Source organism: Aspergillus brunneoviolaceus, assembly GCF_003184695.1.
Source record: "Aspergillus brunneoviolaceus CBS 621.78 unplaced genomic scaffold BO95scaffold_77, whole genome shotgun sequence".
Taxonomy (NCBI): domain Eukaryota; kingdom Fungi; phylum Ascomycota; class Eurotiomycetes; order Eurotiales; family Aspergillaceae; genus Aspergillus; species Aspergillus brunneoviolaceus.
Window position 1 is genome coordinate 151,737 of NW_020290807.1, and position 26,417 is coordinate 178,153.

Here is a 26,417-nt window from a genome sequence, read left to right on the forward strand (position 1 = left end):
TCTGGGTTGTGGGGAAGAGATGCTGGAGATGAATTCTTCCATGGAACCAATTCTTCAGCTGCCCCCCGACCAAGAAAATAGTTCCACTCCACTTACCTCATGCTTTTCCAGCCTTCTTTTGCTTGCTCGAGTCGAGGGAAGGGGACACCGCTGACTAAGCCTCCCTTCCCCGGTTTCGCTTCTTCTTCTTCTTTGATTTTTTCCCTGACATTCCGGACTGACTTTCTCTCTTGTGCCTTAACCGATCGGAAAAAGTAACAAGAACAAGAAACAAGCTCATCGTTTCCGATCTGCTCCTCTGGGCTTCTTCTAATCACCCCCCCGATCTAACTGATGCCTACCGGTTGATCGGTTCATCTCATCACTGAGTGGACCTTTTCCATGTCGGGTCGGAACGCGCCTCGCTCGAAGAATGGTATGCGGCATCTGCCGACTCTTCCCTGCTAACCGAACGAACTAACAAATGACCTCGCTTCACAGGCTGCAGCACCTGCCGCCGTCGCAAAGTGAAATGTGGTGAGGAGCGTCCGGTGTGCAAGCGATGCTTTAATTTGCGTCTTACATGCGAGTGGGGGATTCCTGTTAAACGAGGAGGGAAAACCGGGGAGAATGCGCCCGTCCGTCATCTGCAGCCCCGGTGGCCGCCGCCCACCCGCAGCGATCCGATCACCACCACAACCACCGCTAATGTCGCTCCAACGACTACTGCGATAACCCCTAGCTCTCCTACGCTAATTACTGCGCCTGCGCCTGTTACTCCTATTGGGACAACAGTTGGCATCCTTAATGCCCACTATGCCAACACGTTGGCCTCTTTGTGGCCCCCGGCCCCCGGATGTGCCCCGGATTTCTCCCCGGCTTCCCCGGACGGCTTCCTCCCCACGAGTTGGCCGGTATATCACCCGGCCTATACTCAGACGCCCCCCCTCTATCCTTCATTGTCGGGTACTGATTTTCCCTGCTCTAACGCGTTGGTACTAACCGAACATGATCGGAAATACTTCCAGTACTTCCCCTCCTCTTCCGTCGTTTTCTACTATATGAAGAACTGGCAGTGGAGCAGCTTCTGCTACCTCTACCAGGGGCCTGCGCGCGTCAGCAGAGTGGTTATGCGCATGATTCTGGCGCTGTCGGCGAGTGACATGTACCGCAATGGTCTGGTTGTGCGCTCTCCAGGACGCCCCACGGCGGAAGACCACGGCCGCTTCCACTATGGCATGGCCGTAAAGGAGTTTCGGCAGATGTTGGAGACTCCCAAACCTCAGGTTTCACTTGCTGAGATGGAAATGATATTCGCGACAATGTTTCTCATGGTCGCCTACGAATGGCAGTTCGGTCATTGTCTGCGTCATCTACAGCTGCATCTCCAAGGAGTACGATCCCTGCTCGAAACACACCCAGAACTGTTTGAGTCCAAGGACTTCGACGAGGTGATGCTGTCAATGGATGCAGATCCCCCAGTTGGGGACGTATCTTCTCGTGTGTCGTTCATTCCCGAACAATTTCTTCTGTGGATCATGTAAGTTCCTTCTATCCGTGCTCTCATACTCTCTGCTAATTCTGAATTTCTCCCAGATACGTCGACATCAACCGGCGAGTTATCGCGACAACAAATGATTCACTGACAGATTACGTGCTCAACTCCAACAAACCAGCTTTACACCCAGACCAACTTCACCGAAGCGCACGTCTTTGGAGTCGTTGCTTTTGGGGCAAGCAGTACCCCGACCAAGAAATCGCCGATGATATGGAAAACTACCGGGGCTTAGAGCTGATTCACACTGGCTTCATACTGTGGCACAAGGCCTGGAAATGTCTAGGCGATCCTGCAGATTCGGCATACACAGCCGATACGTTATACACCGAGATTCTCTCTGTGCGCGATGTAAGTCTCCCACTGTCTCTGCATTGCTTCTTTTCTAAACCCAGACACAGCGTTTCTCCGACCTTCTCGTTACCGCTAAAATCTCCGGGGCCGGCTCCACCCGCCGTACGTTAAACACAATCTATATGGCTGTTAGCAACTTCTACGCGCTCATTCTCTTTCACCGCCGTCTACTCAGCTCCAGCCAGGCCCCAGCTGCACTCCACCGCCAGGCTCTGACGGGGATTCTCGAAAACACACACAAGCAATACGCCGTGGACCCCCGTCTCCTACGTCGATTACACTGGCCCTTGTTGATGGCACTAATTGAGACCGAGGATCCGATTCAGCGCGACTGGCTGCGCCAGCGCTTGATCGAATTGCGTGGATTTCACTCAGAGTATCTTTGGGTCAACCAGATCGCAGAAGAGGTGCTAGCTCGCCAGGAAGCGAGTCCTGCGGAGGGGATTGATTTGGGGGAATTGCTGCGCAATTTCCACGCCTAGTTCTTCTTCACTCCTTATCATTCCGATATATGTTACTCATTGTAATAACTAAACCATAAATCTTATCTCTTCATTATATTCTATCTCATTCGGAATAGAATTCGCGCAAAACCCCCAAGTCAAATATCCGAGCCCGCTAATGCAATGAGTTGAACTAGTTGTTGTCCAGGAAATATGCGTCGTACGCAACTTCCCCCTTGGCGCGCGTCGCCCTCCCCACAATGACCCTATTGTTCATCCACCGGTACCGCTCATGCCCCGTCTCCAACTTGATATGCAAATGGAACCAGTATTGGTCGGGGTCAACCTGATCATCGCCTTCCATGAGAGCTTTCAAGACCTCCGGAGGACCGGAGCGGGTTCCCTCAGTCCTATATTGCAGTCCAGCATCAGCCATTCGACTCAGCCTGCCCAATTATTCTTAAGCAACCCCTTCTCCCCACCCCTCTCCATTCAAAACAGGCCTCTCGCACATCGTCGCCTTAGCAGCCCCGGCGAGATCACCCCAGGACTGTGAACGCAACCTACCGAATATAGATAAACGCCCCATCATCACTCTTAATCACGTAGTTGGTATTCACATGCGTGGTTTGATCCTCCTCGACGAGCCTTTTTCCGCAGGTCAGCTTCCATACCATCCACTCAACTCACCAATACCAGACAATTCTGTCGCGCAAACTGGGTTCAGGGGGGAGGGGGAAAGAGGGCCGGGCAAAAAGCATACATGAAATCCGCCCCGCCGGGGACGACCTCCCCATTGAGGAAATTGCCGCGCACGGTGCCGGATTTGATGGGGACGCAGCGGCGACGGCCGTAGGGGCCGTGGCCGATCTCCATAGGAGGGTCGACGGCGCAGCGGAGGGTGAAGAGGTGGGTGAGTTGTGGGGGTGGGGAGATGGGAGCCATCTTTTTGGGGGTTATCGGTAGCTTTTCGGGGAAGAGTATTGCGGAGGTGAAGGGGCGGGAGGGGGGATTTATGTCCCTGGAGCTTGGTGAGGTAGATGTGCTACGTAGTTCAGGGCTGGGGTGGAGTCTGTGTGCCGTGGTGGTGGTGATGATGAAGTCAAGCATGGGTTCGGATGTCGGCAGTTGGGATCCACTGGCTTGCCTGGGTGGCTGGGTGTTTGGACAAGGTGGGATAATGATTTTGTTCGAGTTTATGTCGGTTCCTGGGTTTCTTACTGTGGTTTTTATTTTGAAGCCTACTTCATTGGTATGAGATAAAGCAATTGGTGTTATGGAAGTGGTGACATCATCTTGTATGACTTATCATTGGGGAGGGGGGTTATTGTGGTGTTGTGAGAGCTCTGGTTTTGGGATGCCCCTTATCGAATCCAGTTATCAAGTGCTTGTTGGGGGCGATTTCGACCGTGACAGTGCACATTAGAGCACTCCTCATGCTTGTAGATCACTCGCAGGTCTGAAGCGAGCATAGACATATAGAAAGACCAAGTTCTCATTAGAGAGCACCCCATAAACGCCTACCCAGATTGATTATGCACATGTGCCGGTCAGCCCGATCTCTCGAAGACCGACCGGCTTCCTTTTTCCACCCGCGGAGAAAGCTGCCGCGCGACCCTTCGGGCCAGACAGCGTCCCCCGGCCCGGCGACAAGAAAAGACATCAAGACGCTTGTTGTAAAGTCCAAGACTCGCGCGGTGAGGTATAATACGATAAGATGACCCGTTTCCAATCTTCCCCGCTCTATTCCGACCACCAATTGCTATTCCCCAGTAGAAGCAATGAGCCCGAGACAGCCGGTCGAAGTTCAAGTCCGCAGGTTGGGTCCCATGCCGCTTGGGAAGTGATCCGAACGACCACTTAGCAACCAATCCCCGAAGAAAGGCAATCGCTTAGGCGCCACCGACAAGGACGTTGTTGACGGGGATGTGGACTGCATTCGTTCATTAGCTATAGTCTCTGGTGTTGACAATGTCCGACGGGGCCGCAACACTCGGAAGGCGACACATACTCAGCTTGACGATGTATCCGATGAATCCCATGATGAGAAAACCAGTGCCAACAGCCTGGCTGATCTTGATGAATTCGCGCTTGTCGGCTGTGTTGCGCATTAGCCAAATGCTTTCAAGAAAGAGTCACGGAGGTGAGAGGTCACGAGGGAGCAGGAGACTCACGCTTCTGGCTGCGGTTGACGAATTGCATACCCTCGCGGAGGAACTCGCGAGGCACGTTGAGAAGTTCTTGGACCTGGTCGGACATGGTGACTGTGTGAGGAGGATGATTTGGGGGGTGGTGGTGCAATGAGTGGAAAGGGTGGATTGAGGACAGAATGTTGGATGGGGTGGAACGCGAATGGGCCAGCTGTGCTCTTCGGGGATGCGAACTAGTCGGAGGAATTGCCCCCGTTCAGGAGCCGGATTATGGTTGAGCCGAGATGATGGCCACGTATCACCTGATCGAGATAATTACTCATAGCTTGGCATCTGTGGCTGCTGCGGCCCAACCCATGTACTTCCTGTGGCTAGTGGGTTTGTGGCTGATCTCGTTATTCACACAATGCTTTAGTCGAGACAAATGATTTATGTCCCAGTCAAAGTTCTGCCCGATGGATGGTGTCGCCGATCAGAAGATCTATATCATGTGCTCTAAGCATCAGTGCTGAGTTGCAATTCTATCCTGGTACCATCTCTCGCATGTTCTCTCCTCTTTCGGGCCAGTCTTTGCGATGATCGCCCTCCTCCCAGTTGGAGTTGGAAACAAGCAGGACTGAGTAGCTTGTGCATTATAAGAGGCTTTCAAGCTAAGACCATCCCCGCACTATGCCATCCATCCGAGACAAACTTCTTGATAGTCATGCGATAGAACACCACCTACAATGGAAACATATACTACAAATGCCTTCTGGCTGAGACTGGGATAGCATGCGTACTAAGCACTAACCGCAACATTATTACCTGTTTGGGTATAGATGGTTCGGAACCCCTATCTATAGAAGACCATTGCAGCCACTCCGCAAATAGAATTTTTTTTATATATTCTTACTGCAGCAGTTATTATTTTTCTGAAATTTTTTTGGAAATTTTCACATTATATAATCGATTCAGTCTCTTTTTATATAAGAATATTTAGAATTTTTAAAGACTAAAAATATTATTATTAAAATTTTTATTAGAAAAATTTTTTTATTCTTTTTTATTAAAGTTATTAAAAATTTTATATATATATAATACTTCTACTTATAATTTTGCCGGTAGATTTCTTATCTGCTGAGTGGCTATAATGGTCTTCCGTAGGAGATCACATCCTAGCAGCCTTACTCCGTACTCCATAGTCCTTGTAATTGCTAACAACACCCAGGCCACAGTCCAGTCCAGTCCCAGCAAAAGAATACCGAGTACTCAGTACATCACCGAGTATGCCCACCAACGCCACGGCCCGCACAGAGAATATCGTCATTCATCGAACCCGATCCCGATCATCGATCGCCCATCTCGATCCCGTGTCGGATTCTCGATCGACCACGCCATATTCCTTTGTCTTCTTGTGCTGTGCTATGCTATCCCTGCTGACTTGGAGGTGGATGTTCAATCACAATGCAAGAAAGCCAGGCAAGAAAGATCGATCGGGATCTTGGGTCATCGAGGGATGAATCGAGCCATCGAGCCATCGATGGAGATCGAGATCTAGAATCGTATCGCTGGTTGTTGGGTTTGATTTGGAGGGTGGATTGGTGATTGGTGTAGAAGCTGGTTGACTACACCCGACAAGGTAGTAACTAATGTAATTGCCACTGCCCGAGCAAGCTATGCGAGCGAGCGAGCGAGCCTGCAGTTCAAGTGAACAGAGTATGAATGTAGAATTATGATTTGTATATCAAGTCATAGACTTATCATTTCAGAGCCCTCGGTTATACTGCTTCGAGTAATATTCTATACGGTTCTTTGATTTGAAATGCTTTACCCAAGACACCAGCAACAAACCCAACCCACTGCTGAATGGTAAGGAACCTCGATCCGGCCAACGTCAAATATTGGTTCCATAACCAAGAAAAACCAAAACTGCTAAAGTAGCTGAACGTCCTGAGCATCCTGTTATTAAAATTGCGCAGGAAGATCGTGTCATTCGACATCACCACATCTCCTCAAGACCCAATAAATCATCTGTTCGCATACTCTTGAACTGGCCTAAAATCTGAGTATAGATAAATAAAGATCTCGATTGTCCACCCCTGCTCTATGACCCCGATGGCTTACCTGCTGCCATGGATTGGGGGGCCCAAGTCAAGCTATATATTCGTCGCGAGTTTGGCACGGTTGGCCGTCATAACAATATCATAGAGCATCCTTGCCTGGGCCGCAGGGAGTTTGTCGCCTGTGTTGCGCGCGAGGATTGCCCGTCGAACAACGTCCGGACAGTCCTGTTGTTGTAGGGCCCATTTGGCCCCATCCGATTTGGAAGAGAACTCGCCCGTGACAATGAATTGCCAGCCTGCTTCTCGACGGTGCTCAGCCGATCCGTCACTATGGCCTGTACGTCAAGGTCGCTGAGGCCGGACTCGTAGGCGCCATAACTCGCAGACCCAAATAGATATATCCCCACGAGCTGGTGTTGCAGGTATTCCGTCAGACGCTTGACTATTTCCTCGAGATAAGCTTCCACCTCTTGTGGCAGGTTACCAGCCATTGCTGTAAGTTGTCGTCCCTCTTTTTTCTGGTTTATTGTTGCCAGCCAGGCCTTTTATAAACCTGGTACGGTGAGGCAGTAGGGAGGGTGTAGAAACTCGCATCGGAATCTGACATTAATTACTTGTAGCAAAAAAACCCCACCACACCTTGCATGACCTGCTTACTGTCGTTAGCCGCATTTGTACGGAGTACGTAGTGCTCAGACCATCGCCTTAAGTTAACTCCGCGCCAACTGGCAACACGGGACACCCCCTCTCCCCTCCTCCCCCCCGACATACTTCTCAAAATGTTTTAATTCTCGAATTCCCAAATTCCCACATCCCCATATCACCACCAACTAGATTCGGGATATTTCCTTGCACAAAGACCGAGTTGGCCATTACCATGCCCATGAATCTCGATCCCACTCGCCCACCCTCGGTCGTCTCGTCTGGCAGTGCTATACACCTTGCATCTCTTCCCGCGAGCCCCGCTCCCGAGAATGACACCCCGCCCTCCCACGCGGTCACCGTCGCCCTGCGATGGAACGGGTCAAAGACTATGATCTGGAGAGTACTGGCCACCTTCTGGGGCGCACTGGTCATGGGCGCCAATGATGCAGCATATGGGGCGATAATCCCTTACGTTTGTACCTCCGCCTTCTCGGCGCCCATAAGAGCATGGTCAGTACAGTGCTAATCCAGGCTACTTTGCATGCTCCCAGCTCCAGCTCGCCTACGACAAGAGCTATACTATAATCTCCCTTATATTCCTGTCCCCATTCCTGGGCTACACTATCTCCGCGGTCGTTAGTAATCTGATCCACCAGCGCCTGGGCCGTCGCGGCGTGGCGTTTATCGGCCCAGCATGTCACTTGCTTGCCTTTGCCGTCATCTCCACACGTCCCCCCTTCCCGTTGCTGGTGATCATGTACATCTTTGTCGGGCTGGGTAGCGGGATCCAGAATGCCGGGTGGAACGTGTGGATCAGCAGTATGGCCAATTCTCACGAAGTCCTCGGATGCTTCCACGGATTCTATGGCATCGGGGCTACAGTGAGTCCGCTGATTGCGACTAGCGTGATCACGAAAGCTGGCTGGGAGTGGAACTCATACTATTACCTTCTGGTAGGTAAAAGCAGGTCCTTTCCGCACGGGCTCTGTGTCTTGTTTTGCCATCTCTAATGTGCAAGTCCCAGACGGGGACGGCGGCGCTTGAACTCGTCAGTGCCACCAGCGCCTTCTGGGCGGAGACTGCATCCAGGTATCAGCAGGATCACCCCTCTTCTGCGGGCCGAGAGGGCGGTGGCAGCTCTCTCCACCAGACCCGACTCTCACTCACGTACCGAGCCACCTGGATCTGTTCTCTCTTTCTCTTTCTGTATGGCGGCATCGAGGTCGCAATCGGAGGGTGGATCGTCGTATTCATGACCAGTGTCCGCCACGGCAGCCCCTTTGCATCGGGCATGGCTGGAACGGGCTTCTGGCTCGGCGTTGCGCTGGGCCGCTTTGTGCTGGGGTTTGTCACCCCTCGCATTGGCGAGAAACGATCGATTATCCTGTACATTTTGCTTGCCATTGCGCTGGAGATGGTCTTCTGGCTGGTTCCGGAGTTTGTCGTCTCCGCCGTAGCCGTGGCCCTGGTGGGATTCTTCTTGGGAACCATCTTCCCCAGCGTTGTGGTGGTTGCGACGCGGTTGTTGCCCAAGCACCTGCATGTCGCCGCCATTGGGTTTGCAGCTGCGTTCTCGATGGGCGGGGGTGCCGTCTTCCCTTTCGCGATCGGAGCGATCGCACAGGCCAAGGGAGTGACAGTCCTGCAGCCCATCTTAGTGGCGATGTTGGCGGTTGCGCTGTTGATCTGGGGGACGGTACTGCGAGCTCCGGTCCCGCAGTCACAGCATGAGGTTTGATATGACCCTTGTGCCCATGGGGGCGTGAAGTTCAGGAGCATCTTGGGTCATTATCGGCGGCCTCTGGTTCGGTTCGGAAAATCCAACACAGATGTAGACATTAGAAGCCTCGATCACTGCCTCCGTCATGTCTACAACCCAGGTGGAGAGTTTAGCTAGGTTTACGTTCTTGCCAGCCGCGTGCTGGTACGGATGTGCTAATATTGATAAGGAAAGGCTCTTGATGAGATCGGTCGACCGAGTAAATAAACTAGATCTCGGCATCGCCCACATCTCGGGATCGGGCTCAATATCCCGAGGTTAAAGACCGAAACGGCTATTACAATACGCGGCGTTTCGGTCTGATACTCGGGTTTCGGTGACAAAGTTTAAAACTTCTCTTGTGCTTTTGCGCTAGGGCATGGCATGACCAATTGACGAACGTCTGCTGTCCAGACTTCGATAAAGGGTGGCTGATTATAGCATGCATTCTGGTTGGATTGCAGGCGAAATAAAGAAAAAGACTGAGAGGGAAATCAGGATCACTTTGATGAATGCCTAATACTCAGTCCGATTCCAAAGACAAGTCTCATCACTATTGACATGCGACGCTAGATCTCTACTTAGAACCAAAATCCGTCCGAGAGAGAGCCATTGAGCATACGCCCTGAGCAAAACTAGTAGATCCACAGTCTGATGTAACTCCAACAAAACCCAATCACAACCCCCAGCTCCGATGCTTCCGCCAATCCTGCCGCGTCGCCTCATACAAATCATCCACATTGATCAGATCGACCCCCTCCCTGACCAACACATGCCAAACATGATTCCTCAACCCCCGCGGCCAGCCCGGCGTGCCCCAGTACCGCACCTTCAGGCCGCGGGCATGCGCGGCGGCGACCTGCGCGCGCACGCGGGCCAACTGCGCCTCCGAGAACCGATTGCCGGATAGACTCCCGATCGTGCGCCGGAAGTCCACGGAGGCGTAGTAGCTGTTCGCGCGGGTGTAGCCGTCGTCGTCGCTTTCCGACAAAGCTGGAGGGGAATCCGGAGGGGAATCCTCGACCCCCCTGCCCTCCGACGCCCGCGGAGTCCCCTCCAGCTGGTCGAGCGGCGCATCGTAGAAGATATCCCGGTAGGTCGTGTTGGCGACGAGGCGATGGAAGGGGACATCGCCGGTGGCGACGACGGTGACGGGCCGCTCGACGACGGCCGTGCCGTTGTAGGAAGTCAAAAACCCGCCGGCGCGCAGGGGCTGCAGCTGCGCCTGCACGGGCTCCTACAGCGCCTCGCCGGCGGTCTTGAAGTCGATCAGCAAGACGAGGGTCTGGGCGGGGTCGGTGGCGAACACGCCCGCGGGCGGGGACGACCCGTGGGCGGGCTGGAGCTGGCTGCTGCGCGTGTTGTGTTTCTGGAGCAGGTCGAGCAGCGGGTCGAGGTAGAGGCGGCGCAGGATGACGTCGGCGTGCAGCGTGAACGGCGTGTAGCCGACCAGAAGGTCGGGGTTGGACGGCCAGATGTCGGCCTCCACGCCGATGCAGCCGGCGCGCAGTGCCGAGTAGAGCGGCTCCTCGCGCCAGTAGTCGTTGTGCGAGTGGCAGTGCACCGGCTCGACCCCGTGCGTCGTCCAGTGCGAGAAGATCGAGGGCCGGCCGCCGGGGACGAGCCAGCCGTCGAGGCGGGCGTCGAGGTCGTCGGGGAAGAAGTAGATTAGGGTGTTTCAGATGATGGAGGCGAGTTTGAATGTGCCGCTGGCGCAGGATCCCGTGTCAGTTGGTTTGAAAAGATATACATTGGGTCTGGGGAGTGAGGCTGAGCAACACTCACAGGATGAACACCACGCCGCAGAATAGCCGCCGCAAGGCTTGGATGATTCGCGCTCTTCGGGAGAGCGGGCGTGCAGGGAAGAATCGACGAGGTCTTGTCCTTGGAGCGTAGAGACTGCGAAACAGTCTGAGGGGACTTATTAATCGCCCGCTGCTGGTTGACTTCTTCTTTAAGTTGTCTAGTGGTAGAGTCTCGAATTGCGAGTCATCCATCTCAGAGTCTTCTTCAGGCACCATGTCCAGCGACTGTGAGATGGAGATGGCCCTAGAGGAAGAAGCTGGAGTATATGGTTGGGTGAAAGACATTGCTGGGAAGTGTCTGTAGTGATCCACACGCATAGGAATTAACGGAGCATGTCGAGCAGATCGTTCGGGGGGGAAAGCAGAGAATAAAGGATGCGAGGCCATCAAGTTGGTAAAGTGTGGTACGTTGACAATACCGATGGGTCGGAGCCAAGCCTCAGTGCCGAAAGCTTGTCTTTCCCCGGAGCTGACGCGGCCTGCCTGAAGAGACCCTTGGAAGCAATCGGTATTGTGTATTTTTACTCTCGGCCTGCTGGGTCAAGGTGCTTGCTGCCGGTTTTGGCCCGCACGAAACTCTAGGCAGCCATGCTAACTACCACAACATACAGAGGACATTTCACATAGCCCTCTAGAAGGGAAAAAAGATCTATGTAGGCAGATTCTAATATTGGGTCTTTAATTCCTGGTCACGGATAGCCATCTGCCACAAAATCGGTGATCTCAGAATCCACCCATTCGAGCGAAGGCTGAGTGCCAAACAGTTCCCACATCTGAGCATTGTGCCACCACGAATCCATCTCTGGTCGCATTGTCGTATCCAACGATCTGGTACCCCCAGTTCCTTCCTGGGCCGAGCCATTGTAAAGTTGGTTGTCCGTGCTGAGTATGGGGGTACCAGCATCTACTGGGACGCTGGGCTCTTCAGTGTCGAGGTTCATGTTTTGCTGGACAGAGCAGGGACTGGTACTCTCTGCTTCCCTCTCAACAAGCGGACTGCAAAGGACGAGAAATTGAGTGAACAAGTGGTATAACCTGCCGATTGCAGGGTTTAGATCGATGAACCGATAAAGACCCTTGGTGGTGTCGCGCATCAGCTGGAAGTCTTCCACTTTCGACGTCCCAACCACATTGCAGAACAAGATATAGAAAGGAGTCATGGGGTAAGAGAAAACAGTCCTGGAGTAGTCAAACCTCGTCAGAATACAGCATACAGTCACGAGGAAGAGCTCTACTCACCAGGTTAAGAACATCGGGTAAGCACCAACAAAGGCACTGTCCTCATTGAAAACTGTTTGCAGACGGCTCAAAGCCTCGAGCGCATGTCGCGCATGCTGAAGACATTCCTCCCGGTTCTGAGCCGTGCCCCAGATCCTTGATTTGCACTGTAGTATGGTTGTCACCATCGCGTGATATCGGAATTCCACCGCCATCCAATCTAGCTGCAATTCCGGCCTGGAGCTTGCCCGGCGCTGATTGAGGTCAGTATTGTAGCTCAAAATTGCAGGAAGTTTCTAGGAAACAGCTTGCCTCCTCGATCACGATCTTCATCGAATTCAACTGCTGAATCATTCCATCGAGCTCGGTTGCAGGGTTGCTTGTATCCCCAGGCCCCGCCCATCTGTATAATAGCTCCAATGCAGCCTCTTGAATTTCCGCTAGTTCAACCGTAGTTCTGGTGATCGTGCTGAGCGACATGCCGTCGTCCATAGGGATGAGTGCGACAGGACTTACTCCCAGGCGTGGAAGTGAGGGCGGTCGAAGGAGAAGCATGCTTAGTGACTTATCGAGTAAGTAGCAGGAGGAAAGACAGAAGCGGGTATCCTCTTCCTCCTGCATTCGAACGGATGTATCATTGGTAATGTTGTGGTAATTCATGGCGACAAGCAGCCGCGCAGCGAATGCCGTTAGCGTCCAGCTCTTCGTGGGGTTCCCTTGCATCTGATGAAGCAATGCCTATTCGAGACATGGTCAGGATGGCTACATGCAAATGATTAAAAGAGCCGTGCAACATACACCGGATAGTAGAGCCTGAACTAAGGATAGAGAGTGCGTCCCACTCAAATCAACCTGGTCTAGAGCCTTGAAAGCTGCTAGAGTATATTTATGACGAGTCATTCTAACATGGTTGCGAAGCCGCCCATTCATCTGTCGTTCCCGCAGACGGGCGAGGAAAAGAATGGCTTTGGTATAGACGCAGACGCGATAATGCAGAGATGTCTGACGGTCGACTCTGCCTTCAGCCAGAGACAGGCTCATATGTTCCAGGCTTCTGACCGAGACATGGTCGGGCCAATGCAAGTGCTTCCCGGGCGAATCTCGGTGTGCTATGTCTATCCAATGTTAGAGGGAGAGGGTAGGATTTTCCTTCACGTTTGAACACAAACCCTCTGACATCATGAAGTACGTCTCCAGGGTGAACTCCTCCAGGCCTGAATGACTGGAATCCTCCGACTCTTTGGTATTCTCATGGAACAGTCCTTTCTCTAACGATGGCGCAGATATCTTGTTTACAAGGGATAGAGCACTTTCCAGGATGGTGCGTCGGTTGCAGGATAAGTGGTTGCTTTGTCGCAGTTCCTGCTGAATGGAGCGTCGTGCCTCACAGGCTTGTTGCGTTGCTATGTCCTCGACTGCAGCGGGTGTTTCTATGGGTCGTCGAGAAGCCACATCATCGACTGCGGTCTTGATTTTTGGCGTGCTCATGTTGGAAGCCTGGGAGCTCGGGGGAATGTCTAGTATCATGTTTCTGTTGTTTTCAGACGCTTGGAAGTCGCGACTCGGCTCCTGTCTCGCGGATGCCGCAGGAACATGGGGATTGCTTATGTATTGCTCCAGTGTTGAGAGCCTCTTTGACAGTCCCGAGATTCTAGATGATGGGGTGTTACAACCCGAAGCCATTCCAACGAGCGCAGACGTTTTCGGAGCAAATGATCTGCTCACCGAAAGGTCTGGGGACTTACCGCGAGACTCTAGGGCGCATACTACGCCGTGGCCGAGCCCTTCGACATTCTGCTTCCGCATCCACGCAGTTCATGCAAGGGTCGAGTCGGTCACATTTCACCTATATCAGCTGTTATCTTAGACGACATGCTGGAGAAGAAAGTAAAATGACTTGTGTCACGATCTTGTCACTGACCTTTCTGGAGTGACAGAGGTCGCACTTGTCAACGACATCAATAGATGTCAGCGTGGTGTCAGATCTGTGCTTGTCGCGGTTTGTGGGATGGAAAGGAGACAGGAAGATTGCAAAGTTTCACCAAGCCACTAACTTGCTAGGAAATTGGGGCTCAAGCCGGACAGAAGACGTACAGCGGATCTTTCCAGAATCACTTGGGACGCCATTCTGCCATTGAAGCACCAACAACAACGCCCCCCTGGCGTAGAGGTATCTTTTTCCTTTCCCCGGACAGTTGATATTCGGATGTCCGAGCATCCGCCCCAAAATGGCGATGGCTGCTTGCTGGATGGCACGAGACACTGTCATCACGGTGAAGTGCAGAAGTAAGGGATGGAGGCCCGTCAGATCTGATAAGAAATCGACCTGCCGGTGGTGGATGTTGGTCTTGTTTGTTCATTCATCCCCTAGCTGTGGGTATTGAATTCTCTGATGCGGTATTGCGGGTTTCGGAGATGTAATTAAAATACCAGACCGAAACCTTCGCCACGGTGACCCAGACGCGTGTCTCTGAAGTATGGCTGGTAACCGACAAGCATCAAAAGGACGTGTACGTATACTGTGAAATAGCGTTTACAAGTGATCGGTAAGCAGAAGGTCTCAGTTAGGTAGGTGTAAATGGCTCACTCGCCACATTGACTGCCGGCAAAATCGGATATGTTACCACTACAAATTCAAGCTTGATAGTGCCCACTTGGTACGGTTCAGGTGGGACTGCCAGGCGCTCCTTGGCTAGATTCATGAGGAACCTTTGACCAGTCTCCTATCATGTACAGTGTGTAGTGTGCTGGGCTCGGTAAGCCTATCATAGATTTGATGAAGCCTGAAGTATGCATACGTAGATGTCCGTATAGCCACAAGGTAGGTTCTCAACGAATATTAAACAAGCATACCGATCCCTCTACTCTCCAAGCTCTATCCAATCTTCATGTGTCACTTGATAGTTCTTGTCCTGCTAGGAACGTACACATCACCATGAAGTGGCCCTTCCGACTATTCCTCTGCTTCAGCATAGCACTCCTCCTCCCCCTGCTTCTCCTGGACTTCCATCTCCGTGATCTATGCGACCAATACCAGGCAAAGCAATATGCCATCGACTGGTTCAACTCTTGGTCCACCGCAGCAGGGCCGCCAAGGAACATGACAGAAGATTACGGTGACAAGGTGATAGTCGTCGCTAAACTACAGGAGGAAAACACCGACTGGATCGAGCAAGAACTACCCGAGTGAGTTAGAACACCCCCCGCCCTCCAACTGCATCAACACCAAAATAGCTAGGCATCGCTGAACCATGTGTGTATATCCAGCTGGCAACGGGCCATATACACCGTGAACCCCTCCCAAGAAGCCGTGGCCGACACCCAGCAGGTCAAAACCCCGCTCAACAAGGGCCACGAATCCATGGCCTATCTGACCTATCTGGTCGAGCACTACGAGCACCTGCCCTCGACCATCGTCTTCCTGCACGCGCATCGCTCGGGTTTTTCCGGGCGTGGCACATCGACGCCCCGTTGCACGACAACGTCTGGTCCATGCGAGCGTTGCGGGTTGATTTTGTCCAGCAGAATGGCTACGTCAACCTGCGATGCAACGCGAACCCGGGATGCGTGAGGACCGCATACCCCCACGGCCATCTGACGCCTCAGATCTTCCGGGAGGTCTTCCAAAATACCAGCACGCCGCCTGCAGACGATGACGACGACGACAACACTGGGGTCATGATATCCCAACCGAGCGACGGGAAAAAGGCTCTTCAGATTCCGGTCCGGATTGCGGCGCCGTGCTGTGCGCAGTTCGCGGTGTCCCGACAGCGGGTGCTGAAGAGACCCCGGGCTGACTACGTGAAGATCCGACAATGGGTCATCGAGACGGATCTGGACGACGCGCACAGCGGCCGGGTGATGGAATATCTTTGGCATATTATTTTCGGCAAAGAACCCGTGTAGTAAGTCATGCCTTGAGGGCCCCGTGTCTGGAGCAGATTGTACTAATCAAGCTGGGTTGCGGTTGTTCAGCTGTCCGGATTCAACACTGTGCTACTGCCAGGTGTATGGGCGGTGCTGAGCCGTTATTCAGAAGCCTTCTGAAGAAGCACTATTGTAGTTACTTTCAATATTTATCGCTGGGTGCCCGAGTACAACTGTGATCTCTCTTCAACCTGTAGCTTACGGTCGTCTGAGTTCCTGCTTAATGCAACGATAGTGGCTTGTAACATTGCAATCTTAGACCAATTCTGGTATAGCTCGGTGAAAGCTTAGCTCCCATGGGGGGAAGATAGGGTTTCCGGCTGAATACCCTGAGAAGCAGCTCACACAGGCAACAGCTATAACGTTAATCTATTTTTGCTACGATCAACCAAATCCTGCAGCTGAACATCAGTGTACTCCCACCATACAATCTCCCTGCTCTTCCTGCCCTGGTCTAAGCCACAATGCTTACGTTGATATCTTACGATACATACGTTTTTGGTGCTCTGCTAACTAGTACCTTCAATCCTTATCTATGTTCCCAAATTTGTTCGGAAGTTCGGGCGGCCGAAAGCCAAATTTCTCCTCTCCCCCCAAACAAGCAACGGTGTATCAACTCGATTCTTGACTTGAATTCATGGATCCTGAAATCCGAGGCATGGGCACACACGTGGTTTAATCCCCAAATTCCCATTGCACACTGGGGCAACTGGGTCTGGGTCCAAACCCACTTCGAATTTCGTAAAAGAAATTTGAATGCGGATTGCGGAGACCCGAAGTGGGTCAGAGCGCCCGGTATTTTTCAACGTATCTAAATTCTTGGAGCAAGGGTCCGAAATGGATACGTTCCTTTGTCTACCGAAAGAGATAATCTGCTGAATCCTTGTTGGCAAGAGCAATGCATGAATCTTCAATAGCATACAGGAGCCGCAAGTCGGACTACCAAAAGGATCCACACGGCATACTGTACTGTACATAGGACATGAACAAAACCGAATCCAAAACAAGCAGCCTAGGGATTGGCAACCCGCAACACACTCTGCGAGCCTCCATCGATAGTGTTGAGCTCGACATCCAGAAACCCCGCGCGATTCTCCACCTGCCTGTGGTCATCACCCTCAGACTCCCCTGGGGCAACCAAGCCCACCCCGAACGCATGGTCCGCTGACCGCGGACCCAACGCGTAGCCCCAGCCCCCATCCCCCTGCCCAGCTGGGGCGTGATACCACCGGAAGCCCAGAATCGCAAAGACGATCCCAATCAAACTCCCTCCCAGAATATCCCACCCGGCATGCATGTAGTCCATATAGCGAGTGCCGCAGATGTAGAGTGCACCGCCGATGGGAATAACGGTCAGCACGAGTAGATACACGGGTGGAGCAGCAGTAGCAGCAGTAGCAGCAGCAGCCCGGCTGGACGCGTCCCGGTAGTGAGCAGGACTAGCAGGAACAGCACGGGCGAACTTCGCCCCCAGCCAGAGCGACAGGTACAGCAGGCCTGACCACGAGAACGAGGAGTGACCGGACGGAAACCCGGCGAATCCGTCGCGGAGGGTCTTGGAGTCGGTCGCTTGGCAGATGCGCGTGGTGACCATCACTGGGGCTTCTGGACGCCCCACGCCTAGCCCGCTGACGGCGTACGCGGTGATGTTGAGGGACGACAGGTTGGGTTGGCACCGCGCGAGCAGATCCGGCCGGGGCTTGCCCACCACGTCCTTGAGGCCGGAGGTGATGAAGAAGGCGCCGGCGAGACTGAGACCCAGCCCCAGCCACCCGGCGTGCCATTCCCAGAGGCGGAGTCTCCAGGGGATCGGGAGGAGGAGACTGAGGGCGGCGATGAGAAGCGCGGGGACGGCACAGCAGACGATTCCGACGGTGACGATCGAGACGGTGTCGGTTTTCAAGGGATACGAAATGCTAGGGTCGTCGAGGGAGAAGACGTGCTCGGAGCCGGTGATGCTGTATAGGATGGCACCGACGATGACGAGAAGACTGCAAATTAGAAGAGTTTCAGCAATGGGCGTTCTTGTCGCGCCAGGGTCAACGCTACAGACATGATGAACATCCAGTCGAGCAGGTAGGAGAATATCAAGCGCTTGGGGGTTCTTCTTGGCTCGCCGGATAGCAGGGCAAAGTCTCTGCTGTCTTGCCTCATGGCTGCCATAGTGAATCTTGTAGTCCATAGAATTATCGAATGTTATCTACAGAGCCGGTAGAGGACATTTATAGTCAATCATAGTGCCAGGCGGCAAGGCCCACTATTATGTTTCAGGTATGTACTAAAACTGCTTAAGGAGCAGCGGCATTGGATCACGAATCAAACAGTCCCTAGGCTTAGGCTAACGCTGCTATTTTCAGTCGGTATGGAGAGTATCAGGGAAATTGGCTCGAAGCTGACGGCACGGCTCTATTAAGCGATTGCAAGTGACCTCTCGAAATTGACTCGCATCAATTCACTATCTCTCATGTTATGCATCTATGCGTTGGTGTATGAGTTGTTTGTTACAGGCCTACGCCGTCGTAGCATAGAAAGCAAGCAAAGGCAGCAGTTCCAATCCCCGTCCTCCATGAGGTTATGTATCAGCTAGATAATCACGATCAGTAGAGTCATCTCTGTCCGGCACTTTTAAAAACGATAATTCCAAGCATAAAATGAGAATTACATTCTTCAATTAGCGCCTCGCGTTATGCATCGCTAAACAACTTCCCTTATTTTTCTCATCCTTGTCATTGGCTCTCGCCCCTATTCTACCACGCAAGCGCTTGGTCTTGTTTTTCAGGGCTGATAAGTTACTACACTATATCATTGCGACTAACATAACCTCAAATCTGTTAGTTGTAGCGATATACCTCGTAACTTCTGCACAGGGCGCTTCGTCAGATTGGTGGTGCATAGTCGGAGAACAATGTATTTAAGTATCCAGGGCAGATGCCACAGGTATGAGACATCTCGACTTTCAGGAGAGATTTAAACAACTTCCGTACACAACCCAGGCAGCAGCCAATGTCTCAATTTGTGATTGGTGCTTTAATAAGGAACGAAGCTTCCAACAGTCTGTCGATTGCAGGAGCCAAGACGCGCCAATCGCTGACAGAGAGAACAGGAACCCATGAATTGAATATAGCTATAGTCAAGACGCGGTCAATGCTATTATTGATTAACGCTACAGAAGACTTTCAGATAATAATCCACAAAGCTGAAATAATTCTGATTAATTCTTAGTGTGGATGGGTTTCAAAGTTCTTCTTAGAGCCGTAGTATCATGATCGAAAGTGGCTAAGCTATCATCAGGGAAAGTTTGCTTATTCAGAGACCTAGACAGGTTCAAAATCACGATGAAGCATGGCTGTGCAATTCGGCAATCAGTTCCGAATGGTAGCTTTCTGTACACGAGCCCGTGAGTCTGAGGTCCGGGTAGTTTCCCTGGGTCGTATTGGCCATCCTTGTGGTTGAACATTGAATCAGAGGGGCGGTGGCTTAAAGTTTCGGTAATATGGGAGTGGCGAGTCGGAGAGCCGGGGATGGACGAGAATAGGTGAGTTCTTTTCTTGCGGTCGAAATTCATTTGCTTTTCCTGTTTGCTGCGTGGGTGCTAAAGAGGACATTTTGACGAAGAGGTTGGTTTGATGCTGAATCGAATCCAATGTGTCTATAGTGATTGTGAGGCAGATTTTGCATGGGGTCCGGAGTAAGTCCTCTGTAGAGTGTTCCACAAGTTATGGAATATGTTAGGTGCTTTTCGTTGTCTAGTGCTAAAGTGTTGGTTGTTGTCAACTGAGTGAGCATAGAGATCGCTCTTTTCACTTTTTGGCACAGCTTCAAGCTTTTGATAATAGTGAAGCAGTGCCAGCAAATAGCCAATTCATCCATAAGCCACCGATATGCCCTTCTATATCTGGACTGAGCCTTGGAATGGATGGTACTCCTCCTCTCCAGCCCATTGAGCTTCGTGCAACGACTCGTCCATCTGAGACTTGTCCAGCCCAGAAATAACCTCACTGTCCACATAAGTCAGCGATCATTCTCTCACCCGATACCCCTCAGAGCATACTCATCTGTAGCCAGAACCTCCAACCCAGGCACACAATCGATCAATGCATAGAGTAAATAACTTCCTCCAAAACTCCAGACGAAGCCGATCAGCGCCTCGACGACTTGGATCCCAAGTTGTCTCCAGTTCCCGTCAAAGAGACACCCACCCGTGATTTCCGTGACTCCGTCATACGCAGCCACTTCCTTTTGCGCAAAGAGGCCCGTGACTATGGTGCCCAGAAACCCACCAAGACAGTGCGTGGCGAAAGTATCGCCATTATCAACCCAGCGGTAGTATTTCGCGTGTTTGGTGAACTTGATGCGCAGAGCCTGGTAGCCACAGACTGCGCCGAGAACACCAAATCCCATTGCGGTCGGCATGTCAATAAAACCGGCGCTTGGGGTGATGAGGACGAGTCCCGCGATCGCTCCGAGAAAGGTGCTGTCTAGACTCCATTTGCCAGTATGGTAATACGTGAGACTAGCCCATGTGATGGCCCCTGAGGCAGCGCATAGGTTGGTCACACAGGCGGCCATGACGCTCTTGAAATTGAGGGCGAGGGTGGTGCCCGCGTCGAAGGCAAGCCAGGCGTTCCAGATGATGATTAGAGCGAGAAGTTGACAAAGTGTATTGTGTGGGCGGTGAAGAGCGAGATGGCTCGGGGTGCGCAACGAGGAGCGTCGTGAACGGAACAGAGGATAGGATAGATACACACTTAGAGCAGTGGCTGTGGCTCCGCTGCAAATATGAACTGGCGTGCCTCCAGCGAAGTCGAGGGCACCAAGGTTGGCGAGAAACCCTGTTTCAGACCAGACCATGTGGGCAAGAGGTGCATAGATGAAGGTGCACCATAGCTATACAGTGTTAGCGGAGCGATCCGGGAGTACGAGGAATGGTGACTGACGAAGATGAAAGGGATTAAGGGAAGTAGACGCCCACGCTCGCAGGCTCCACCGATCGCGATTGCACACACAGTAGCGCAGAAGATGAGCTGGAACTCCGAGAACAAGATCTCGGGGATAGAACCGACGGGTTCAGCAAGAACTCCAACGTGAAAAGCCTTGTTGAGATCTCCAATAACGCTGTTCCCCTCGCTGTAGGCGAGAGAGTACCCAATCATCCACCATTGAATGGTACAGACAGCGACCGCCAGCAAACCAGGGTAGAAGGATGCGAGACTGTTAAAGCGTGTAGAGTAACCCGAGTAGGCAAGACCGACAGCAGGAATGATTAGCCAGCAAAAGACAGAACACACAAGAATGAACAGAGTATCAATCTTGGAGCAGCTCTCCCAGGCTGCCTGGACCGACATGGCGGTTGAGTGTAAAGCGATGCTCGACACAGCATGCTGAAAGTGCTAGGTCGCGAGCTTAGGCTTTATAGGTCATTCGGAAGGGAGAATGATGAGTTATGCACGAGTGACGAATCATACATGCATGGCTTATCAGTTGGCACGACTTGAGCGAAAGTGTTCGACAAGATCAAGCTCAGCTATGAGCTGTGAACATTGATAAGATAAGTGCATGAAAGAGGGGTTGCCAAGACAACATGCATGGGATGAATAGTTGATGCCTTGCAGGAAAGTGCTGGGCGACTAACACGGCCGTGATTATGCATCCGCTAGATACAGTGCAAAAGCTAAAGGAAGTAATGTGAGCTTGATCACTTTAACTGGCGCCTTTGAAGGCTCCAATTCTGGCTGCGCACTAAATCATCGTGGCGGAAAAGGTCCCCAATGGATTCAAAGGAGAAAAGTTGGATGAATGGCGAGATGGCAAAGCCCACGAAATCGAAAAAGAAACTGGTATATGACGACTCACTTGTAGGCCGGTAAGCACCTAGGGCACTTAATTGTAGGCGGCGCTGGTAAGAGACGATGGTGAAGTTGAAGGTAGGCGTGGAGAAGGTACAGTTGAGGCCTCGCTTCGCGCAGATTGAGCAAGGTCTGCCACCATCACACAATAGACCATGAGTGCTTTGTATAACTTCTCAGGGCACAGTTGAGTATAGTTTACCTTTGCATGCTCACGTCGATAATGAACGCAGCGACGCCGCTTTAGACATAGGTCTTTCTGTCCACATGGCATGCTGAATAAGAGTGTCAGGGAAAAAATCTTACAGCATGAAAATGATCCAAGAACTAGATTTCTCAGTTGGAGGTTTCGTGAGCTCAGTAATATGTGACCGGTTTCTGGTGCCTGGATAAATGTAGACTGAGTGGGCTGTGACGGAGACGCAGCAGCGGCAGCATCCAGTGCTGGACAGAAGACCATTGTGGCCACTCAGCAAATAAGAGATCTGCCAAAATAAGAAAATCAAATATATATAGAATCTTAATCATTCTAATAAAAATATAATAAAAAATATTTCTTAATAAGAACTTTAGTACTAATATCTTTGGCTTCTAAAAATTCTAAATATTCTAATATTGTCATAGATAACCCCCGTAGCTATGGCGGATTATTAATAATCTACCTACGCATCCTCCGTGTAATAGTCATGACGTTAATAACTTAGACCTTCTTTAGTATTTAACTTCTAGAATCTTGCTAAATCTTTAGGATAGTAAAAATTAGTTTTAAAATTAATAGACTGCTACTATTCTATATCTAACTAATTTTTTTTTTATAATTCTAAATTTTTCTCTTTAGTTATCTATAGAATATAGTATATTACTATAATTTCTATATTTCAATAGTAGTTCCGAGTCGGAAACTTTTTTTATTACTAATAGTTTATTATTTTTATTATTAGATTCTTTGGTAGAGGATCTTACTATAGTTAAAAATACTATTAGTTAGCTATAAGATTATTAGTAGTTATAAAGATAAGTTGCCGAACTATAACAGAAAATCTAATATAATAATATTAAATTAGTACTAACTCGGCAACAAAAAACTTTCTCTTTTTTAAATAAATTTAAAATAAATATTAAAATTAAAGATATTCTGCAATTTAAACTTTTCTTTAATATTTAAAAACGCCAGAAATAGTTTTATAATTTAAATTATAATTTTTAGAAAATATTATTTAAGTTTTATAATAATTATTATAAGATTCTCGAGGCTGTAAGCTATATAAATATAACTTATTAATAAAAATAATATTATTATTTTAAAAAATTATTATTAAAATAAAAAAAAATATTAGCTATTTATAGTCTGTTTTTACTAAATAGATATTTTTTTTTATCCGAAATACTACTATTTTTAAGTCTAATATAATAAGCCAGCTAGAGCAAGCTTAGTAATAAAATAATTAAAATTCTTATAAATTTTATATTTATTTTAATATTTTAGAATAATATTTTTCTAGAGCTACTAAAAAAAAATATAATTATATTTTCTTTATAAAATTACTTTCTGATTTTAGTTGTTATATTAAAGAATATATATACTAACTGTCTAAGAAATAAGATAAAATAATATTTCTTATTATTTATTATTAAAATTTATATATATAAAAATAAAAATATAAACAGAAATCTGACAGGTCTAATATATTATAAAAATAATTATAATTTTATAAGAATACTTAATCTTTTAATTTTAAAACTAATTATTCTAATCTAATTAAAAAAGTTTTATAATATTTTTTATATAATAGTACTGACTATCTCGCCAACTAATATTTTTTAAAAAAAAAGAGATCAGCTTAAATTTAAGAATTATAAGCTAGAAAAAATAATATAAAAAAATAAAATAAACTAAAACTAATTTTTCTGTTTTAATTTTATATTATAAAATAAAAACAGCTGATAAAATATTAATATTAATATAAATATCTAATATTAGGAAAATCTATACAGATATTAATAGTTATATAATATATAATCTAATTAATATTAGATTTATATAATAATATTTTTTTTAAAATTTTAAAAATTTTTATTATAATTCAAAGCTATTAACTATATTTTTATTACCAACTATAAAATATAGAATATTTCTTTAGATATTACTAATTTAAAAAAAGTATAATAATATTTTATTAGATTATATATTATTATTATTTAAAATATTCTAATCTTACTTTCTATAACTACTTTATTTAATTATAAAATTTATTTATTTTTCTAGAATAAGTAATAGTAGTTTAAATTTAGTTAAATTTAAAAATTAAGTTCTTGAAAATTTATTAAAACTTGCCGAAATTATATCTATATTTATATAATTATTAAAGTTCTAGAAAAACTATAGCTTTCAGATAATAATAAGAAATTAAAATACTATTAAAATAATTCTATTCTATTAAAACTAGTTAAATTTACTGATATTTTTTCTTCTAATTAATCTAAAATTTTTTCTAAATATTATAATAAAAATTATACTATTAATCTTCTTAAAGATGAATTATTTCTATTTAGATCTATTTATCTTTTTTTAAAAAAAGAACTTTTAATACTTAAAAATTATATTAATAAAAATATTATTAATAAAAAAATATATTTATTTAAAAGTTCTACAGGGGCCTCTATTCTCTTTGTATCTAAAAAAAATAAAAGTTTGCGGCTATATATAGATTATTATAAATTTAATAAAATTATAATAAAAAATTAATATTTATTATTTTTAATTTCTAAAATTCTTAACTAATTAACTAGATACAAATACTTTAGTAAAATTAATATTTAGAACATCTATTATTATATCTATATTAAAAAAAAATAAATAAAAGACTGTATTTTATATATATTATAGTTATTTTAAGTATATAATAATACTATTTAGCTTAATTAATATATTTACTTTTTTTTAAAACTATATATATTTTATATTATATAATATTCTCGATATTATTTATATTATATATTTAAATAATATTTTTATTTTTTTAATAATAAGATATAAATATATCGAGTATATTAAAAAAGTACTAATATAATTATAAAAAGCTAATTTATATATTAAACTATCTAAATATTTTTTTTTTAGTAATAAGTTAAATTTTTTAAATATATTATTTTTTTTATAGATATTATAATAAATCTTAACTAAGTTAAAACTATTATTTTATAGCTGTTATCTACTATCTATTATAATATTTAAATCTTTTTAGAATTTTGTAACTTCTACTATAGATTTATTTATAATTTTTCTTTACTAATACTATCTTTAATAAATTTTTTAAAGAAAAGTTAAAATAGTAAAAAATTAAAAATATATTATTTATTTTTAGACAAAAAACTAGTATTTTACTAACTTATTAATATATTTTAGACTGTTTCTTTTTTTTATTTCTTTAATCTAATTTAACCTATTCGGATCGAAACTAATATTTATAATAAAAAAATAATAGATATTTTAATCTAACCGAGACTAATAAAATAATATTATATAATTATTATTTAGTTAAAAGAATTCTCGGATATAGAACTTAACTGGGGTATTTTAAATTAAGAACTTTTTACTATTATCTACTTTTTTAAATATTAGTATTAATATCTTGATAAAACTTAGTATTCTATTAAAGTTTTATTTAATTATATAAATCTTAGATTATTTATAAATTAATCCCGGCTTAATAGATATTAAGTATATTAATATATAATTTTAACTTTTTTTAATTTTATAATTAAATATTAATTAAATAAAAATAATTCTGTTAATATTCTATTTAAACTATTCGAGCTAGTAAAAAGTTTTTATAATAATAATATTATACAGATGCTTTATAACCGGTTAATATTTATTTTAATAATATTTAAAGTCTCGGCAGTAACTAAAATTAAAAAATTTTAGTTTAAATATAATAAAATATTTTTATAAAAAAAATCTAAATCTAATATTTATATAGTATTAAGCAGGTCTATAGATACTACTAGTATAAAATTAGCTAACTAAACTATAGTTTATATAATAAACTATAAATAATCTACTAGTATTATAGCTATAAAAAGTATAAATAAAATTAAAAAGATTTATAAATCTGTTTATAATAATAATCTAAAAAATTTAATTAAAACTTTTCAGAATTAAGATTCTAAATTCTAAAAAAAAAAAATAAACTATTTAAATATTAGAAAATTATAATAAATAAATTATTATATTTTAAAAATAGATTTTATATACTAGAGATAAAAGACTTATATTAAAAGCTATTATAGTAATACTATAATAATCTATTAGTAGATTATTTTAAATAAAATAAAACTAAATAATTTTTTTATAAAAAATTCTATTAAATTAGCTTTTAAAATAATATAAAAAACTATATAGTAATATATTCTATTTATTAATATTAAACTACAGCTAGATATTAACTATATAAAAAATTTAAAAATCTACTAATTCTATTAAAATTATAGACTGAAATTATTATAAATTTTATTATAAAACTACTCGAACTATACTATTAGAGTTATTAAATAGATTTAATATTAATAATTATTAATTATTTTATAAAAATAAACTGTTTTATAATAGTATTATATATAATTTAAATAAAAAAACTAGCCGAATTATTTTATTAAAAAATTAAATTAAAATATAAAATTTCTTATAATAT

At 46.0% G+C, this 26,417-nt stretch overlaps 11 protein-coding genes across 11 annotated transcripts; 4 read left to right on the forward strand and 7 right to left on the reverse strand.

The window, feature by feature from the left end:
• The first annotated feature begins 248 nt into the window (after nt 1-248).
• BO95DRAFT_422516 (uncharacterized protein) lies at nt 249-2,424 on the forward strand. The gene is made up of 4 exons (XM_025584596.1): nt 249-415; nt 481-1,519; nt 1,576-1,885; nt 1,936-2,424. Exons 1-4 carry the CDS (start codon nt 382-384, stop codon nt 2,368-2,370), a joined length of 1,818 nt encoding a protein of 605 aa, XP_025438091.1. The 5' UTR covers nt 249-381; the 3' UTR covers nt 2,371-2,424.
• Nucleotides 2,425-2,482: 58 nt separating this feature from the next.
• BO95DRAFT_446881 (DUF3237 domain-containing protein) lies at nt 2,483-3,402 on the reverse strand. Its single transcript, XM_025587494.1, has 3 exons — nt 3,095-3,402; nt 2,899-2,979; nt 2,483-2,741 (listed from the first exon to the last, which is right to left on the reverse strand). Exons 1-3 carry the CDS (start codon nt 3,274-3,276, stop codon nt 2,525-2,527), a joined length of 480 nt encoding a protein of 159 aa, XP_025438092.1. The 5' UTR covers nt 3,277-3,402; the 3' UTR covers nt 2,483-2,524.
• A 735-nt stretch (nt 3,403-4,137) lies between these two features.
• On the reverse strand, nt 4,138-4,786 carry BO95DRAFT_263950 (translocon subunit SSS1). The gene is made up of 3 exons (XM_025581531.1): nt 4,506-4,786; nt 4,343-4,429; nt 4,138-4,264 (listed from the first exon to the last, which is right to left on the reverse strand). Exons 1-3 carry the CDS (start codon nt 4,588-4,590, stop codon nt 4,224-4,226), a joined length of 213 nt encoding a protein of 70 aa, XP_025438093.1. The 5' UTR covers nt 4,591-4,786; the 3' UTR covers nt 4,138-4,223.
• Nucleotides 4,787-5,678: 892 nt separating this feature from the next.
• BO95DRAFT_446883 (uncharacterized protein) lies at nt 5,679-6,120 on the forward strand. The gene has a single exon (XM_025587495.1). The coding sequence runs from the start codon at nt 5,747-5,749 to the stop codon at nt 5,978-5,980; it is 234 nt and encodes a 77-aa protein (XP_025438094.1). The 5' UTR covers nt 5,679-5,746; the 3' UTR covers nt 5,981-6,120.
• Nucleotides 6,121-6,230: 110 nt separating this feature from the next.
• BO95DRAFT_517882 (uncharacterized protein) lies at nt 6,231-7,014 on the reverse strand (the record flags this gene model as incomplete). Its single annotated transcript, XM_025591929.1, has 2 exons — nt 6,231-6,851; nt 6,911-7,014. 2 exons carry the CDS (start codon nt 7,012-7,014, stop codon nt 6,617-6,619), a joined length of 339 nt encoding a protein of 112 aa, XP_025438095.1. The 3' UTR covers nt 6,231-6,616.
• A 277-nt stretch (nt 7,015-7,291) lies between these two features.
• BO95DRAFT_422526 (MFS transporter) lies at nt 7,292-8,906 on the forward strand (the record flags this gene model as incomplete). Its single annotated transcript, XM_025584597.1, has 3 exons — nt 7,292-7,640; nt 7,720-8,121; nt 8,193-8,906. Exons 1-3 carry the CDS (start codon nt 7,401-7,403, stop codon nt 8,904-8,906), a joined length of 1,356 nt encoding a protein of 451 aa, XP_025438096.1. The 5' UTR covers nt 7,292-7,400.
• Nucleotides 8,907-9,603: 697 nt separating this feature from the next.
• Nucleotides 9,604-11,017, reverse strand: BO95DRAFT_506353 (uncharacterized protein; the record flags this gene model as incomplete). Its single annotated transcript, XM_025591188.1, has 3 exons — nt 9,604-10,164; nt 10,207-10,494; nt 10,724-11,017. 3 exons carry the CDS (start codon nt 11,015-11,017, stop codon nt 9,604-9,606), a joined length of 1,143 nt encoding a protein of 380 aa, XP_025438097.1.
• Nucleotides 11,018-11,389: 372 nt separating this feature from the next.
• Nucleotides 11,390-14,077, reverse strand: BO95DRAFT_506373 (Zn(II)2Cys6 transcription factor; the record flags this gene model as incomplete). Its single annotated transcript, XM_025591189.1, has 8 exons — nt 11,390-11,911; nt 11,972-12,204; nt 12,263-12,688; nt 12,749-13,065; nt 13,120-13,601; nt 13,696-13,796; nt 13,872-13,940; nt 14,045-14,077. The coding sequence occupies 8 exons, from the start codon at nt 14,075-14,077 to the stop codon at nt 11,422-11,424; spliced, it is 2,151 nt and encodes a 716-aa protein (XP_025438098.1). The 3' UTR covers nt 11,390-11,421.
• An 808-nt stretch (nt 14,078-14,885) lies between these two features.
• On the forward strand, nt 14,886-15,974 carry BO95DRAFT_456535 (DUF3431 domain-containing protein; the record flags this gene model as incomplete). The annotated part of the gene is made up of 4 exons (XM_025588409.1): nt 14,886-15,136; nt 15,218-15,390; nt 15,450-15,855; nt 15,926-15,974. 4 exons carry the CDS (start codon nt 14,886-14,888, stop codon nt 15,972-15,974), a joined length of 879 nt encoding a protein of 292 aa, XP_025438099.1.
• Nucleotides 15,975-16,889: 915 nt separating this feature from the next.
• Nucleotides 16,890-18,040, reverse strand: BO95DRAFT_372823 (phosphatase PAP2 family protein; the record flags this gene model as incomplete). Its single annotated transcript, XM_025583021.1, has 2 exons — nt 16,890-17,868; nt 17,931-18,040. The coding sequence occupies 2 exons, from the start codon at nt 18,038-18,040 to the stop codon at nt 16,890-16,892; spliced, it is 1,089 nt and encodes a 362-aa protein (XP_025438100.1).
• A 1,564-nt stretch (nt 18,041-19,604) lies between these two features.
• Nucleotides 19,605-21,282, reverse strand: BO95DRAFT_264054 (ammonium transporter). Its single transcript, XM_025581532.1, has 3 exons — nt 20,815-21,282; nt 19,929-20,764; nt 19,605-19,875 (listed from the first exon to the last, which is right to left on the reverse strand). Exons 1-3 carry the CDS (start codon nt 21,220-21,222, stop codon nt 19,767-19,769), a joined length of 1,353 nt encoding a protein of 450 aa, XP_025438101.1. The 5' UTR covers nt 21,223-21,282; the 3' UTR covers nt 19,605-19,766.
• Between the last annotated feature and the right edge of the window lie 5,135 nt (nt 21,283-26,417).